We start from the raw sequence: 19027 nt of genomic DNA, 5'->3' as shown, positions 1-19027 counted from the left end.
TTTTAAAATTTTATTTTAGCCCTGATGTTTTATCCCATCCTAGATCGCGTTGTAGCTAAAACGAACAGGCCTCTGACCAATCAGATCACCCGCCAACTGTAACAGCAGACAGGCCGCATAAAATTGCTTTCAATTAACCTTTTAATGGACTAAATCATCTGCTTGTCAGTGGGTGCACCTCTGACTCGTGAATGTATGTGCCTGTCAACTGAATCATCGCACCAGTGCATGACGGCATTGGCACGCATACTTGACATCTTTGATTTCACGTGTTTCCATGTCAGGTGCACGCCAGCCTGAGCAACGTAAAATTCTGGCTATGGACATATGGAGAAAATTGGCGTGGATTATGAGGCAACAACACATTTAAAGTCTTTAAAGAGCAAAGCGGCGGGGGCGGGGAGGATACGAGATATGGTGGTAGTACGCAAAGACAAAGGTGTTGAGGGTGATTTCGTTTGAGGGAATGATGATGATGCTGGTTTGGCAGAAGTGGTACACTACCTGAAGAGAGGGAATCATTTACAATGTCAGCCACCGTGAGGATCAATAAGGAGCTTTTGTGGATAAATGGAAATGGGGCCCTACTAAGTGAACAACCAAAATGGGTGGAGTAATTGCTTGCAGGAAATAATGGCATGAAAAGTGAAAGAGAAAGAGAAAAAGATTTGGAGACTGACAAGCCGGAATATTGCCCCTAATTGAAACAAATGTCTGCGGTTGCATAGCATTCATAGATTTATTATATATTGTTAAAATGAATAAAAAGACATAATCAACTGTTTTAAATAAAACATAAAAAGTCATAGCATATAATTGAAACAGTTTTTTAATAATATTTTTAAATGAACACAAAATTTTCCCAGTATTCCAAGGCTGGAAGAGCATACATATTAACCATTCCCAGGTTTATACCAATGTGAGTATTGATCAAGCTTCTAGGAAATGAATGAGTGAGGGTGAGTTGTTGCATTTTCTAAATGCATGCTAGTGCATCCTTTGATTGCATGATTCAGGTGAGAATGAGTCTGCCTTGAAGCATTCTTTATTCCAACAATAACTTTATATTCAACATTTTTCAAGACCTGCTGATTTGGAGCATATGTTCACTACAATCAACAATTTCATGAGACTGCTATTATGTTCAGTAAAAGCAATCAAACACACCTAGATATATCCTGTATTAGCTCATGTCAAATGTATTATTTCTATCATCACAGTTGTTCATTTCCTTTAACATATTGGGCTGATGTTTCTGAGGAAAATGCAAGAGCTGATTTTGTAAAGATTTTAGATTTTAATTTCTGTTACACTAACTACATTTTTGTGTCTTGGAGTAAATATTGCTTAAGAGAAAAATTTAGAATGATCTTTTGTCTGATTCAAAATAAAGTGAGTGATCGAGGAAGCCCAATGAAGTCAAATATTTTCAAACGTAAGGAATAGTATTCCTAAAAAAAGAGACAGACTGCAAATACCTTGTAGAGAGCGTGAATCATTTATTAAAGCACTTTTATCTCAAGTGACGTGCTATTTTGATATTGCTATCATCATTGGTCAATTAGACTTTAAAATTTAGGTAAATGCTCCATTTTTTAAACGATCTATTGGGGTAATCTTACGAGTTTGTTCTTTCTTAGAGGTTCCTGCAGTAAGTGTGCATTGGCAAAACTGTATTTGTAGGAGTTAGTCCACAATTTGATGTAAAGTTGTTACTGGAAATCTGTAAAACATGTTTCTTTCAGTAACAGTATCCTAATAATTCTAGAAGCATTACTAAGCAACCCGCACTTTAATGAGTGATTGGATTTATAACTTGGTGTTAACTGCCACTCCTTCCATAGCAAGGGACACACTCTCAGCAGCTGCACTCATGGAAGCACACCTGGATTTTCTCGAAAGGACTCTGACTTTCTTTTTCATCTCATCTTTAAGCCCACTGCTTTGGATACTCTGTGTGGAATTGCTTCCATGTGGATTAATACCCTGGTCTAAAATCCGTTGCGGCAATGATAATTCTGTTGAATTTGACTTGCCATTGTTCATAGCCTGCACTCTGAATGCACTGCTGAAGGCAGTATTATGAGTCTTGCTAATACCAATCTCTTTCTTCTTTATTTGACTACCTTTCGAGCTCTTTGGTTTTACCTCAGCCTGAAGAGATGCAGCAAAATTAGTTTTATTTCCTGTATCAGGTAAAAGACTTGGGGAATGTTCTTGAAACATCCCTACAGGTATTGAATGTTCAGCATCATGACCTTGATTTACATTTGTTTCATTTCTTTCTTCATTCAAACGAAGGTAACTTAATCCATTTACAGTGAAATCCTCAGTTATTGGATTTTGATCTCTGTATCCTCTGTGAAACTGACTTGGTTTTGGCTGGAAATAGGTTTGGATGTTGCTTGCTTTTCTCAGTGATGAATGGTAACCAATTACTGGAATAACAAATTGAGGTTGATCTGGCTGAATATTAGGTTTGGACTGCTCAAAATTAGTGGATGACTCTCTCTTCATGCCTCTGCTTGATCCCTCATTCCAGGTTAATGAATTATAGACTGCTTGCCCATCAATTGGACAAGAATTGGACTCATGTAATAGCCAATGGTCAATGCAGTCTTTGTGAAACTAGTTAAAACAAGATAATGAAAATGTTTAAAATTCATATTTACCATTATTAATGAGACAATGCAGTGCTGTAACTATAACATTACAAAAATATTAGCATGTTAAAAAGATGGCTGATTACTTTAAAAACTGCCCAGGATTGGTGTAGTTTTGCTACATACACCAATGATGTAAAGAGATAAATAAAGGAGCTGTGACAAGTAAATATTGCTGTATCACATTTCTACTCTCATAGCCATCCCCCAATCATAGCACAAAAAAAAGTTAGCATGAATATAAATAAATGTAAAACATTCTTTGTTTATTATTCCTCCCGTTTGATTGCACTGGCAACCTTACCAGTAATTTTATGGGGGAAAGCTTTGTTTAGACATCTAGGATGATCCTTGATCGGCAGTAGAGCTAGCTTTGTTTGGAAACTTTGCATGGAGGAAGTAAGAAATGGTGGGTGGGATTTTCTAGTCACGCTCGCCCCCAAACCGGAAAATCCTGCCTGAGGTCAACGCACCTTTGCATGGTCCACCCCTCCTGCCTGCTATGATTCCCGGTATGATGCCGCTTATTTAAACATCTATAATGTAAAGAACTGGGCAACATTATGAAGAGATTATTTTCCCAAGTGTGGATTTTAAATATTGGACAACATTGAGGAACACTTCTGTAAGACATGAAGCTAGCTCTGATTAATTACATAAGCCGTAGGAGCAGAATTAGGCCACTCGGCCCATCAAGTCTGATCTGCCATTCAATCATGGCTGATATTTTTCTAATCCCCATTCTTCTGCCTTTTCCCCCTTATTAAGCAAGAACCTATCTATCTCTGTCTTAAAGACACTCAATGACCTAGCCTCCACAGTCTTCTGTGGCAAAGAGTTCCACAGATTCACCACTCTCTGGCTTAAGAAATTCCTCATCATCTTTGTTTTAAAGGATCATCCCTTTAGGCTGAGGTTGTGCCCTCTGGTTCTAGGTTTTCCTACTACTGGAAACATCCTCTGCACATCCACTCTAACCAGGCCTTGCAGTATCAAGTATAAGTTTCAATAAAATTGCCCTTCATCCTTCTAAACTCCAACGAGTACAGACCCAGAGTCCTCAACCGTTCCTCACACGACAAGCTCTTCATTCCAGGAATCATTCTTGTGAACCTCCTTTGAATTCTTCCTTAGATATGGGGCCCAAAACTGTTCACAATACTCCAGATGGGGTCTGACCAGAGCTTTATACAGCCTCAGAAGTACATTCCTGCTCTTGTATTCTAGCCCTCTCGACATGAATGCTAACATTGCATTTGCCTTCCTAACTACCGACTGAACCGGCACGTTAACCTTAAGAGAATCTTGGACAATGACTCCCAAGTCCCTTTGTGTTTCTGATTTCCTAAGCATTTTCCCATTTAGAAAATAGCCTACGCCTCCATTCCTCCTTCCAAAGTGCATAATATCACACTTTTCCACATTGTATTCCATCTGCCACTTCTTTGCCTACTCTCCTAACCTGAACAAATCCTTCCTCGATACTACCTATCCCTCTACATATCTTTGTATCATCTGCAAATTTAGCAACAGTGCCTTCAGATCCTTCTTCCAAAGCGTTAATGTATATTGTGAAAAGTTGTGGTCGCAGTACTGACCTCTGAGGCACACCACTAGTCACTGGCTACCATCCTGAAAAAGACCCCTTTATCCTTAATCTCTACCTTCAGCCAGTCAGCCAATCCTTTATCCACATCAAAATCTTACCCATAACACCATGGGCTCTTAACTTATTTGACAGTCACCTATGCAGCACCTTGTCAAAGGCCTTCTGGAAATCCAAATAAATCACGTCCACTGGCTCTCCTTTATCTAACTTCCTTGTTATCTCTTCAAAGAACTCTAACAGATTTGTCAGACATACCTCCCCTTGACAAAGCTTTCAGTCCAGGTGATTTATCTACCTTCAGTCCTTTCAGTTTCCCCAGAACCTTTTCCTTAGTGATGGCCACTACACCTACCTGTGCCCCCTGATTCTCCTGGAGCCCTGGCATCCCATTGGTGTTTTCCATTGTGAAGACTGATGCAAAGTAACTATTCCATTCCTCTGCCATTTGTTTCTTATTATTACTTCTCCAGCCTCACTTTCCAGTGGTCCAAAGGCTATTTTTACCTCTCTCTTACCTTTTAGCTTACACTCATATTTCATCTTCTCCCCCTTATTGCTTTATTGGTTGTCCTCTTCTCGCTTTTAAAGGCTTCCCAATCCTCTGGCTTCCCACTAATTCTTGCCGCTTTGTATGTTCTCTCATTTGCTTTTATGCTGTCCTTGACTTCCCTTGACAGCTATGGATACCTCGTCTTCCCCTGAGCATGTTTCCTCCTCCTTGGGATGAATTTCGATTGTGCCTTCTGAATAACTCTCAAAAACTCCTGCCATTGCTGTTCCACTGTCTTCCCTGCTAGGCTCCTTTTCCAATCAACTCTGGTCAGCTCCTCCTTCATGTCTTTGTAATTACCTTTATTTAATTACTGTTACATCTGATTCCAGCCTCTCAAACTGCACAGTAAATTCTATCGTATTGTAGTTGCTGCTCCCTAAGGGTTCCTTCACCTTAAGTTCCCTAATCAAGTCTGCCTCATTACATATCACCAAATCCAGAATTGTTCCCTAATAGGCTGTGTCACAAGCTACTGCAAAAAAAATCTTAGATATTCCACAAATTCCTTTCCTTGGGATCTACTACCTACCTGATTTTCCCAGTTCACCTGCATATTGAAGTCCCCCATGATTACTGTACTATTGCCTTTTTTATATGCCTTTTCTATCTCCTGATTTATTTTCTGCCCCACATCCTGACTGCTGCTAGGGGGCCTATACATAACTCCCATTAGGGTATTTTTACCTTTGCAATTCCTCAACTCTACCCACAGAGATTCTATGCCTTCTGATCCTATATCCTTCTTGTTTTCAATTTAACTTCATTCCTTACTAACGATGCAACCCTGGCCCCTTTGCCCATCTGCCTGTCCTTCTGATAGGACACATGTCCTTAGATATTTAGATCCCAGCCCTGATCCCCTTGCAGCCACGTCTCTGTGATGCCCAGAACATTGTACTGGCCAATTTCAATGTGCGCAACAAGCTCATTTACCTTGTTCTATATAGTGCGTGCATTTAGGTACAACACCCTCAGTCCTGCATTAGCCACCTCCCTTCTCATACTTGTCATCTTTTTTGCTCTGCCTGAGGTTAGATTCCTGCCACCTTCTGTACGCTCTATTATGTGGTTTGGAAACTTTACTAACCTCTCCTGAGCCCTTAGCTCCATTAATCTGAACTTCTATCCTCTCCTTTAACTTTGATTTTCTAATTTACCATACAACTGAACCCTCCCTCCCTTCTCCCCCACCCCCCACCCCCACCCCCCTCATTATTTAGCTTTGGATTAGTAGATAAAAATGAGTGATAGATATCATCATTAGGGGCATTATCTCACTAATCATATGTGAATGGTATGTGCCCGGGTACTTGAATCTTCTTGTGCCTTTGCTGGTAATAAAGGTAGACATGGGAGTGTAGAAGGATGTTTTACTTCCCTGATTACTGCTTATTGGCTATCTGCTAAGATGATGTGCAACAAAGGAGGTATAAGGAGGGTTGATGAGGGCAGCTCATTTGATGTAGTCTACATGGATTTTAGCAGGGCTTTTGTCCCACATAGTGGACTAGGCAGAAATGTAAAAGCCCATGGGAACCAAGTGCCAAATAGGATATCAAATTCATTCAGTGGCAGGAAGCAAAGAGTAATAGTCAACGTCTGCTTTTGTAATTAAAAGGCTGATTCTAGTGTGATTTTACATGGCTTAGGAACATGTCACTTGCTACCCATAGCCTTTGCTGCTGATTAGTATAAAGGACTAACAGATGGGATATGCCAATATATGGGCAGGAATTCTCCCGTCCTGCCTGCCACTGGAATTTTAGCGAGCGGGTGTGGACAATGTGAAAGCCCATTAACAGTCAGGCAAGAATTTCTGGCTTTTGGACGAGCGCGACGAGAGAATTCCACCCATGATGTAGATGATGATTCGCTATCAACGTCACTCAATCATTTGTTAATCTCCCCCCTCTCTCCAGAGAGAGAAAGAGACACAGAGAGAGAGAAAGAGAGATTGGAACAACGTCCACGAGCTACTCTGTCACCTGTTCAGAAGTAGTACAAATAAACAAATATTAAACAGGTACCAGAGTGTGTCTACAATTTATCTAAGAACAAGGTCTACGCCTAGATCCAAGACAAAGAGACCCAATCTCAAAACAGCCTATCCCTGTCCATGCACCCCATGGGCCCGATTTTACCATTTTGATTCTAAGAACTGAATCTGGGCACAATTCAGATAAGAAATAAGAAATAGGAGCAGGAGTAGGCCATCCAGCCCTCCGAGCCTGCCCCGCCATTCAATAAGATCATGGCTGATCTGTCGCTGCTCAGTTCCACTTTCCCGCCCTCTCCCCATAACCCTTAATCACCTCTCTTATCAATTTTTACCGATTTGGAAACCTGTTCTAGAGTGTCCCCATTCACACTCAGTCTGAAAAAAAAAGTTGCGAGTCTGAATTGCACTGTGGGTGGGGATTATTGCACCCGAAATGCTGCTGCTCCAACTGGAGCCTTCAACTGCACGTGCACAGTAAAAAAAAATTTGAAAAACACTCCCCTGCCACATTGCTCCCAGGCCGCAAAAAGCAGCCCAGGAGCAATGGCCCCCACAGACATCGCTCCACCCCCACAACTTGACTGTCCTCCTTATCCACCCAGCCCCCTCTACCCAGATCGATCGGGACTCCCTCTCCCCTTCCCCCTCAATCGATTGCCCGTAGAATGACAGCAAACCCTCTGCCCTTACCCCCCAATCCTGCCCCCCTACCAGAGATCCATCTGGTCTCCCTCCACACCCTCACCCCACCACCAGAGAACGATCTGGCTTCCCTCTTCCCCTTCCCCAGCAGAGAATGACTTGGCCCGCCTCCTTCCCTCCCTACACCGCCCCCCCCACCCTCCCCCGACCGTTTTCAGGCCTTGGTTAAGGGAGAATCAGCATGGACGTGAATGCGGGTCATGCTATTCGTTTCACACCCGACTTTACCAAGTTTTTGCACCCAAAAACGGGTGCAATGCAATGGTAAAATCAGGCCCCCACATCTCCCAATCCAGGGAGCCCCTCCATCACTCAATGTATCATTCACATACAGCCTAGGTCTTATGATCCTCGGCTTTGGTTGCCTGATTCGCACTTGATTCAATAAACTTTTCCAAAAAGAAGTGACATAGGGCTTTAAAATTCTGCTCATGGATTTCAATGCAGAGAAGTCTGAGGTAATACATTTGGTGAGGACAAAGAAGACCAGGGAATACAGAATAAAATAGTAGAACACACAATAAATAGTAGACCACTGAGAAGTGTAAAGGAGCAAACAGACTTTGTAGTGCATGCCCATAGGCCCACAAGTTAGCAAAACAGGCATACAAGGTGGTTAAGAAGGTATGCAAGATGCTTTTCTTTATTAGCTGAGGTGTAAATGTAAAAACAGGAAATCAAATGAGACAAACCACAATTAGGCTACGGTTTGAGTAGTGTGCTGTTCTCTTTACCATATTTGAAGAATATGTTTGTAGTACAAATTAGATTTATGAAATAGTTACCAGAACTGAAGAATGTTAGCTATGATAAAAAAATCAGATTGTCTGGAGTTGTTTTCTTTGGAACAGAGGAGGCTGAGAAGAAATATAATTGAGATATATAAAATTATGAGGAACTTAATGTGGACCAATTTCACTTAGCAGAGAGGCCAAAAGCCTCATGGATGTAAAGTAATTAGTAGAAGGGATAGAAGAGAGTTAGATTATTCTTTTTGCCCAGAGGATGGTGAGGCTATGGAATTCACTACCTAAAAGAATGGCAGCTGCAAAAATGTTAATTGCATTTAAAACATACATGTGTATGTACTTCAAAGTCATTACCTCCAACGCCTGGATCTCCAAAGTGGGATTAAGCCTGTTTTGGCTAGCACAAATATGATGGGCTGAATGGCCTTGTTGTGCATCATAATTTCTATGATGTTATGAACAAATATACCATATGTAGATGCAATCATTTGTTAAGCATCAAGGGACTGAAATTCTGAGAGTCATGTTCTGCCAGTGAAATGTAGTGGATTAGAGCAGAATCCCTGCCTTCACTGGATGCTACTGAGCACTTTATTCCAAATTTTAGAAAATTCATAAGCTCGGGTGAGAGGCCTACATCTGTAAGCAGCTAACTATCAGTGGCTAGAAAATAGCTGCATAGTGACAGTCACTGAGGCTAATAGGGCCAAATAAGATCAATTAAAGCTTAAAAATGCTCCTAAAACAGTGTATTGTTGGCTAACTATGAGAGTATTAGGCAGGACTTAGGGAATGTAGACTGAGGGCAGCTGTTTGAAGGTAAACCACATCCAACATATGGGAGTCTTTTAAAAGTCAATTAATGATTCAGGACAAGCATGTCCCTGTAAAATGAAGAAGAAAATGAAGGCAAAATTCGGGAAACCGTGATGATGAGAGAGATTGGTGAGCTTAGTGGAAAAGGAGGAGGCATAAATAAATTTCAGGAAATTGAAAACAGATAAGGCTCTTGAGGAATACAAAGATAACAGGAAAGAGCTTAAGCAGGGACTTAGGAGGGCAAAAAGGGGCCATAAAATGTTCTTGATTGGCAGGGTTAAGGAGAATTCCAAGACTTTTTATGCGTACATAAGGAGGAAAAGGAAAGCTAAGGAAAGAGTCAATCCACTCAAGCACAGTGGAGGAAATTTGTGTGTGGAACCAGATGAGGTGGGTGAGGACCTTAATGAGTTCTTAGCATCAGTATTCACAACAGAGAAGGATGTCACGGATGGTGAGTGTAGAAAGGAGGATGTTGACATTCTAGGACATGTTGAGATGAAAAGCAGGGAGGAATTGGAGGTTTTGAAAAACATTAAAGTGGACAAATCCTGAGGGCAAGGTAGGGTTTATCCCAGAATACCGAGAGACGTGAGGGAAGAAATTTCTGAGGCTTTGACAATAATCTTTGTTTCCTCTTTAGCTGCAGGCTAGGTACCAGAGAATTGGAGAGTAGCTGACATTGCTCCTCTGTTTAAGAAGGGCAGAAAAGACAATCCAGGAAATTACAGATCAATGAGCCTTACATCAGTGGTGGGAAACTATTGGAGAAGATTCTTACGGACAGGATATACTCACATCTGGGAGAGAATAGGCTTATTACCAATAGGCAGCATGGTTTTGTGAAAGGGAGGTTATGTCTCACAAGCTCGATTGAGTTCTTTGAGGAAGTGACAAAAAAAATTGGCTAGGGCAGGGCAGAGGATGTTGTATACATGGACTTCAGTAAAGCCTTCAATAAGATTCCTCATAGCAGGCTGATACAGAAAGTGAAATTATATGGGATCTGACATGAGCTGATAAAATGGATACAAAAGTGGCTTGGCATAGAAAGCAGAGCGCAGCAGTGGAAGGATAATTTTCTAACTGGAGGTCTGTGACAAGTGGTGTTCCACAAGGATCAGTGTTGAGACCTTTGTGGTTTGTAATACATAGAAATGATTTTGAGGAAAATGTAGGTGGTCTGATTAGTATATTTGCAGGTGATACAAAAATTGGGGGAGTAGCAGATAGTGAGGAGGATTGTCAGAACATACAGCAGGATATAAATTGGTTGGAGACCTGGGTCGAAAGATGGTAGATGGGATTTAACCTGGACAATGTAAGGTGATGTAATTTGGAAGATCTACTGCAGAAGGAAAGTATACAGTAAATGGTAGAGCCCTTAGAAATATTAGCATTCAGAGATATCTAGGTAGGCAGATCCACAATTCCCTGAAGGTGGCAACTCAGGTGGACAAGTTGGTCAGAAGGCATATGGCATACTGGCCTTCACTGATCGGGGCACTGAGTATAGCAATTGGAAATTCATGTTGCAGCAGCATAAGACTTTGGTCAGGCATTTGGAATGTTGTGTACAATTCTGGTCGCCACACACCCGGAAGAATATTGATACATTGGAATGGGTGCAGAAGAGATTAACCAGGATATTGCCTGGTTTGGAAGATATGAACTATGAAGAGAGGTTGAATAAACTTGGATTGTTTTCATTAGTGTGTTGGAGAATGAAGTGGGACCCGACAGAGATTTACAAGATCATGACAGGCTTGGATAGACTGGATAGTCAGAGTCTTTTCCCCAGGGTCGAAAAGTCAATTATTCAAAAGCATACGTTGACAGTGAGATGGAAAGCTTAAAAGAAATATAATGGGCACTTTTTTTTACACAGAGGATGGCAAATGCCTGGAACACACTGATGGAGGAAGCAGATTCTACGACAGCGTTCAAGAGGCAGCTGGATAGACACATGAATAGGCAAGGAATAGAGTGCTGTATTGTTCTTTCTTACTTCTTTCACCAATAATTGACTCACTCTGGGATCAATTACCTCTTCTTAATACAATGTTACAGCTTTACTAAGCACAGCGGAACACTAAGCAATTCAGGTTTTTGTTGAGTCTAATAGGGACATAAATGGAATAATTCCCAGGATATCCTTAGAAGTCCGTACACAGACTTCACTCCTCTTGAATTGAGGGAGAATGACTGGTAGGCCTGTTGAATTCCCTGAAGATGGAACTTAGGTTAGAACTGATTTCAACCCTAATTCCCAATGAGCTCTTCACTTTCTAAAATATTTCAGGTTCTCTACATTTAACGAGTTGGCTTTTAACTTACCTGACAAAGAGTTACAAGTTGGTGTTAAATGCATTACAAGATTTTTACTAGACCTCACAGGCAATTTGCCAAATGTTTTTAATGCTGAGCACATGAAAGATATGATTTTAGGCAGAGTCGATATAGCTTTATGAAAAAGAAGGCAGCCTCACAGAAACCTTACAGTACAGAAAGAGGCCCTTTGGCCCATCGAGTCTGCACCAACCACAATCCTACCCAGGCCCTACCCCCAATCCGTACATATTTTACCCACTAATCCTCTCTAACCTATGCATCTACGGTCAATTTAGCATAGCCAATCAACCTGACCTGCACATCTTTGGACTGTGGGAGGAAACCGGAGTGCCATGAGGAAACCCATGCTGACACGAGGAGAATGTGCAAACTTCACAAAGACAGTGGCCCAAGCCGGGAATCAAACGTAGGTCCCTGGAGCTGTGAAGCAGCAATGTTAACCACTGTGCTACTGTGCCGCCCATCCACCAGACAGAGCAAGAGAGATAGGCAGATAGTGCAGCAATCTCCTGTGGCCATTCCCCTGCAAAACAGATGTACTGCTTTGGGTATTGTTGAGGGGAATGACCTCTCCAGGGAAAGCAGCAGCAGTCAAACTCATTGCACCACGGTTGGTTCTGCTGCAGAGCTGAGGGGTAAAAAGTGTGCCAATGCAATAGTTAAAGGGAATTCTATTGTAAGGGGAATAGATAGGTGCTTCCGTGGACGCAAACAAGACTGCAATGTTGCCTCCCTGGTGCTACGCTCAAGGCTGTCTCAGAGCAGGTACAGGACATTCTGGAGGGGGAAGGTAACAGCCAATGGTTGTGGTACACATTGGTACAAATGACATAGGCAAAAAAAGGGATGAAGTCCGAAAAGCAGAATACAGGGAGCTAGGAAGAAAGTTAAGAAGATAGTGATCTCAGGATTACTACTAGTGCCACATGCTAATCAGAGTAGAAATGACAAGATATTTTGGATAAATACGTGGCTGGTGTCAGAGGGAGGGTTTCAGGTTCCTGGGGGCATTGGGGCTGGTTCTGGGAGAGATGGGACCTCAACAAATTGGACAGCTTACACGTGGGCAGGACTGGGACTGATGTCCCAGGGGGACTGTTTGATAGAGCAGTTGGGAAGGTTTAAACTAATATGCCAGGGAGATGGGAACCTATGAAAGGAATCAGAGAAGGAGGGAGCAAGGAACATAGAACATAGAACATAGAACATTACAGCGCGGAACAGGCCCTTCGGCCCACAATGTTGCGCCGACCAGTCTTATTTTTAAAAAAAAACATTGACCCACTAATCTAAACCAATCCCTTTTCGTCCATAAACCTATCCACCAATCTCTTAAACGCCCCCAAACTAGGCGCATTTACAACTGCAGCAGGCAGGGCATTCCAGTCCCTCACCACCCTCTGGGTAAAGAACCTGCCCCTGACATCCGTCCTATAACTACCCCCCCTTAATTTAAAGCCATGCCCCCTCGTGCTAGATTTCTCCATCCGAGGAAACAGGCTATCACCATCCACCCTATCTAAACCTCTAATCATCTTATATGTTTCTATAAGATCCCCTCTTAGCCGCCTTCTTTCCAGTGAAAACAACCCCAAATCCCTCAGTCTCTCCTCATAGGACCTCCCCTGCATACCAGGCAACATCCTGGTAAACCTCCTCTGCACCCTCTCCAAAGCCTCCACATCCTTCCTGAAATGTGGGGAACAGAACTGCACACAGTACTCCAAGTGCGGCCGCACCAGAGTTGTGTACAGTTGCAACATGACGCTGCGACTCCTAAATTCAATCCCCCTACCAATAAACGCCAAGACACCGTACGCCTTCTTAACAACCTTAAACAAAAGGTAGAACAACAACAACCGAAAACAAAAGGTAGAAAAGCGAATAAGAAAAAGTGATAGGCAGATAAATCAAGGATGAATTTCAAACAGGGCTATAGAGAAAAACATTGGGAGCAAGGCAAACAATCTTAAAAGGTCAGACTTAAAGGTTCTATGCCTTAATGCATGGCACATTTGCAGTAAAGTGTATGAACTAATCACGCGGATAGACGTAAACGGTTACGATACAATTCAGATTACAGAGACATGGCTGCAGGGTGACCAAGGGTGGGAATTGAATGTACCAGGTATTCAATATTTAGGTAGGAGAGACATAAAGAAAAAGGTGGTGGAATGGCACTGCTGGTTAAAGAGGAAATCTGACAACGTGAAGGCTATATGGGTGTTGAAGTGGAAATTTTTCTGCTTCTTGACTATAATAGAGGCTCAACAAAATTCGTTCCGACTAAATAATTAGTCTTTATTTATGAGACTGCATGCGGTAATGGCAGTAACTTGAGTTCGGAGAGCCGTCATTACGACTTGCTAATTCCTTCTCAAGTCCGTGCTTACATAAAGAATCAGTTCAGTATTTATACATAATCATTGTCAGTTTGCGTGACCAGAGCTTATTCAGGAGTTCTATCAGTAGTAGCGTCACAAGCATTGTCATAAATCACGGTACAACCTGCTGACCTCCCAGAACTCTTTGTCTCATCAGTCATACCTTTATCTTGTCCTTTGATAGAACAGAAGAAGGTCAGTGACTCCTTCATCCCTGACCTTATCTTGTCGTACTCATACAGCCCTAGGTTATGTGGAGTCAGCCTTATCGGGTCTTGACCTTCTCCGGTCTTATTCATGTCTTAGGTTATACGGAGTCAGCTTTGTCAGATATTACAGGGGTCAGGCATTTTGGAATACTTTGGTCAGCTTTCCTTATTTTGTACCAAATAGTTGATCAATTTTCCCATCATGCCATTACTTCATTCGTACAACTTCACATGGGTAGAGTTGAGAAATACCAAGGGACAAAAAACATTAGTGGGTATCATATATAAACCTCCAAACTACAGTGGGGATGTTGGGAATGGCATTAAACATGAAATTAGAGATGCATGTGATAAAGGAATATCGGTGATCATGGGTGATTTTAATCTGCACGTAGATTAGGCAAATCAAATTAGCCACAATGTCATAGAGGAGGAATTCCTGGAACGTGTGTGGGATGGTTTGCTTGATCAATATGTGGAGGAATTAACTAGAGAGCAGGCCATCTTAGACTGGGTCCTGTGTAATGAGAAGGGGATCATTGACAATCTAGCTGTACGAGACCCCTTGGTGATGAGTGACCATAACATGATAGAATTATCAAGATGGAGAGTGAAGTAGTTGATTCGGAGACTGGCGTGTTGAATCTTTGGCCTTGATAGACTGGGGAGAGTTACTTAAAGGGATGACAATGGATAGGCGAGGCAAACATTGAAGAAACACATGAGGGAACTGCAGCAACTGTTTATTCCTGTCTGGTAAGAAGGACAATCTAAGCCTTACAAAAGGAAATTAGAGAGAGTATCTAATCTAAGGAAAAGCATACACATTGGCTAAGAAAAAAAAAGGTCTGAAGATTGGGAGAAATTTAGAATTCAGCAAAAAAGGACCAAGGGATTGACTAAGAAGGAGAAAATAAAGTACAAAAGTAAGTTTGCAGGGAACATAAAGATTGACACTAAGCGCCCAATTTTACCATTGCGTTGCACCTGTTTTCGAGCATGGAAATTTGGTAAAGTTGGGCATGAGGCGAATAGCACAATCCGCGCCCGCCTCTGTGCTAATTTAGTGAGAGGGAAGAACTGAGAGAGATCAATATTAGTGGAGAAGTGGCTTAAGGAAGTGGCTCTAGAAATAGTGGATGTTTTAGTGGTCATCTTCCAGGATTCTGTAGATTCTGGAACAGTCCTTGCAGGTTGGAGGGTAGCTACATCACACCAATACTCAAAAAGGGAGATAGAGAGACAACAGGGAATTATAGGCCAATAAACTTAATATCGGTAGAGGGGAAGATTCTCAAATCCATTATCAAGGACTTTATAGCAGAGCATTTAAAAAGCAATGGCAGGATCAGACAGAGTCAGCATGGATTTATAAAGAGGAAATCATGCTTGACAAATCTGTTGGAATTCTTTGAAAATGTAACTATTAGAGTTGATAAAGGGGAACTAGTAGATGTGGTATATTTGGACTTTCAGAAAGCATTTGACACAGTCCCGCATAAGAGATTATCATGCAAGATCAAAGTGCATGGGATCGGGGGAAGTGTTTTGAAATGAATAGAAAACTGGTTGGCAGAGAGGAAACAGTAGGAATTAATGGGTGCTTTTCAAATTGGCAGGCAGTAAGTAGGGTGCCATAGGGATTGGTGCTGGGACCGCAGCTATTTACAATATATATTAATGATTTGGATGAGGGAACAAAATGGAACATCTCATTTGCAGATGACACCAAGTCGGGTGGGAGGGTGAACTGTGACAAGGATGCAGAGATCCTTCAGAATGATCTGGACAGGTTGGGTGCATGGGCAAATCAATAGCAGATATAGTATAATTTGAGGTTATTCACTTTGGAAACAAAAATAAGAAGGCAGGTTACTACCCGAATGGCTGTAAATTGGGAGAGGGAGAGCGGGAATTGGGTGTCCTTGTGCACCAGTCACTGAAATAAGCATGTAGGTGCAGCAGATGGTAAAGAAGGCAAATGGCATGTTGGCCTTATTGTGAGAGGTTTCAAGGACTACAGTGGAGGTTTAGCAGGCTGATTCCGGGGATGGTGGGACTTGGTATAACAGAGATTGACTAGGTTAGGATTGCTCACGCTGGAGTTCAGATGAATGAGGGGGGATCTCAGAGATATATAAAATTCTAACAGGACAAGACAGGTAGATGCAGGGAGGATATTCCCTATGGTGGGGGAGTTGAGAACCAGGGCTTAAAGTCTGAGGATTCAGGATAGACCATTTCAGATGGAGGTGAGGAGGCATTTCTTCACCCAAAGAGTGGTGAGCCTGTGGAATTCATTACCACAGGAAGTAGTTGACGCCAAAACATTGAATATATTCAAGTGGCAGCTAGATATGGCACTAGAGGCTGGGCGAATGGGCCAGGAAATGGCAAATGGAATTTAATGTTGGTAAGTGCGAGGTGGTCCACTTTGGTAGGAATATTGGTAGGAAGGACAATTACTTACGGGGCAAAAAACTGCAGCAGGCGACGGTGCAGAGGGACCTCGGGGTCCTTGTGCATGAGTTGCAAAAACCCAGCCTGCAGGTGCAGCAGGTGGTCAGGAAGGCTAATGGGATGCTGGCCTTCATAGCGAGGGGATTGAATATAAAAGTAGGGAGGTCTTGCTGTGGCTGTATAGGGCATTGGTGGGGCCGCAGCTGGAGTACTGTGTGCAGTTTTGGTCGCCGCACTTACGCAAGAATATTTTGGCCTTGGAGGGAGTGCAGAGGAGGTTTACTAGGCTGATACCGGAGTTGAGGGGGTTGAGCTATGAGGAGAGGCTGAATAAACTAGGCTTGTACTCGTTAGAGTTTAAAAGAATGAGGGGAGATCTCATTGAGACGTACAAGATGATGAATGGGATGGATAGGATAGAGGTGGAGAGACTCTTCCCGCTCAGAAAGGGCAGTAGGACTAGGGGGCACAGCCTCAAGGTAAAGGGGGGGCGGTTTAGAACGGAGTTGAGGAGGAACTTCTTCACTCAAAGGGTGGTGAATCTCTGGAATTCTCTGCCCGTTGAGGTGGTAGATGCTGCCTCGCTAAATATTTTTAAGACGTGGGTTGATGGGTTTTTGATAAGCGAGGGGATTAAGGGTCATGGGGAGAGGGCGGGAATGTCGAACTGAGCCACGACTGATCAGCCATGATCTTATTGAATGGCGGGGCAGGCTCAAAGGGCTAGATGGCCTACTCCTGCTCCTATTTCTTATGTTCTTATGAAAAAAAAGCAGGATTAGGCTATTGAGTTGGATGATCAGTCATGATCGTAATGAATGGCAGAGCAAGCTCAAATGACCAAATGGCCTCCTCCTACTCCTATCTTTTATGTTTCTATGAAACAGTGGGGTGATTTTCCATGACTGGTGCAGATTGTGCTGATCCCAGAAAATAGTCTGAGGGCCTAAAAATTGGTTCTGCCCCAGTGCCAAACAGTGTGCAATCATCCCAGTCCCTTTCTAATGGCGTGAACCAGATCACGTATACTTAAATATGCATTGCCCGTTCAAAATCCAGCTCCTGGGATCTGCTGAACTTTGCGCACAGCGCGAGAACTGTGACAATCGGTACTGGTGTCTATCAATGCAGGGGTGGAGCATGAAGGGGGTCAGGCAGGGATCCATCAGGAGGGCTCCAACACTGGTGACCCATGTAGGTGAAGGTGTGGCAGAACATGCTGCTGCTGAATGGGGGAGAGAGGGGTCTCCCAGTATATTGTGACATCAGGGCACATGGCGAAACAGCACCCAAGTGCTCTGAAGTCAACTCACCAGTGTGCTTAGGCCCCTCATTCCCAGTCTAGTATACAATTCACCACTCTCCAAAAACAGTGTCTGAGTGTGGGATGATGGAGCGCACCTAGGTGACTGGCTCCATTATTCTCACCATTACAATACTTAGGGCGCGATCTTATGACTTGTTCTGCCCAATGTTAGGACAAGCAAGATGGTAAGATAGAGCAGGGGGCGAAAATTTAGGTCTGTGCCTGGTTTTCCACCTCCCCGATCGAATTGGCACTGTCTTACTGGCAAAAATCGGCTTTGCATCCTTTCACAATTTTGGCTGGGGATTCAGGCAGTTACAACTGCCAAAGATAGATGCCTAAATTTTGTTTTGTGGGATGGATGGGGGTATGATCATTTCTATTTTGCTACCTTTGCTACATCTTTTGATATAGTTTTTCTCTAGTGGTTGTACTGATATGGTATGTGTACATGTCAGAGTGACATAAACAGATGGACTCTAGATGCTATGGTAGGATAAAGAATGATGATAACCAGTGCTTGCTCTGCCTTCCTTATGCTGACAGAATTGGGAAAAAGACTTTTGATCTCCTGATTTGTTCTCTAATGCTGAAGTCTAGCATGGATCATGCCAAATTATATTATCATTGATGTATAAGGATCGAATTTACCTAATAACATAAGAAAATGTTCTTACCTTGTGATGACAAGGCAACCATCGAACTTGCTGCCTTAATTGGAATGCTTTTAAACAGACTCTGCACTGCTGACCGGGTGCAAGTAGTTTGCTTCGCTCTTTCACTATTAACAAGGGTAAAGTCAGCACTACATGACCTGGTACAGTGCTGGATCTATTTCTTAGAACAGATAGATAACATGTTATACAGACAATTAAGTTGTTTGAAATTATTGAACAGTACACTAGACCCGTTCATTTTAAGAACTTGAGATTACATTCACTTAAGTATATTGCAAGTAATGGATCACCATCAGGAAATGGACATTCCAAATTTACAAGATGACAATTTTTAGCCCTAATCATTTTGTTCCTGCATCAAGGGTGGAAAAATGGGATGTTCCAAACTGAGCCAGTGAATGATGTAACTTTGCTGTTTTACTGATGTCATTTAGAAGAATTCTTATAGAATTCGGGGGGAACTGATCCATCATTGTCTTGAAGCACTTTCTGTACAATACTGTTAGAGTCAAGCTTTGGTCACCAATCAGAACTGCTTGGTTATC

At 42.4% G+C, this 19027-nt stretch overlaps 1 protein-coding gene across 1 annotated transcript in view; it reads right to left on the bottom strand.

The window, feature by feature from the left end:
- Positions 1-813: 813 nt before the first annotated feature.
- The window catches only part of zswim2 (zinc finger, SWIM-type containing 2), a 42114-nt gene continuing 23900 nt past the window's right edge, over positions 814-19027 (bottom strand). The window contains exons 9-10 of the mRNA XM_080198849.1: positions 18483-18642; positions 814-2628 (exon numbers count right to left, since the gene is read on the bottom strand). Coding sequence (XP_080054975.1) covers positions 1810-2628; positions 18483-18642 — 979 coding nt within the window. The 3' untranslated portion in view covers positions 814-1809. The remainder of the gene's footprint in view (positions 2629-18482; positions 18643-19027) is intronic.

The sequence above is a fragment of the Carcharhinus amblyrhynchos genome, chromosome 11 (genome assembly GCF_965287045.1).
Source record: "Carcharhinus amblyrhynchos chromosome 11, sCarAmb.v2.hapA, whole genome shotgun sequence".
NCBI classification, from domain to species: Eukaryota; Metazoa; Chordata; class Chondrichthyes; order Carcharhiniformes; family Carcharhinidae; genus Carcharhinus; species Carcharhinus amblyrhynchos.
Note: the sequence above shows the minus strand (reverse complement) of the source record. Positions and strands in the feature narration are given on the sequence as shown.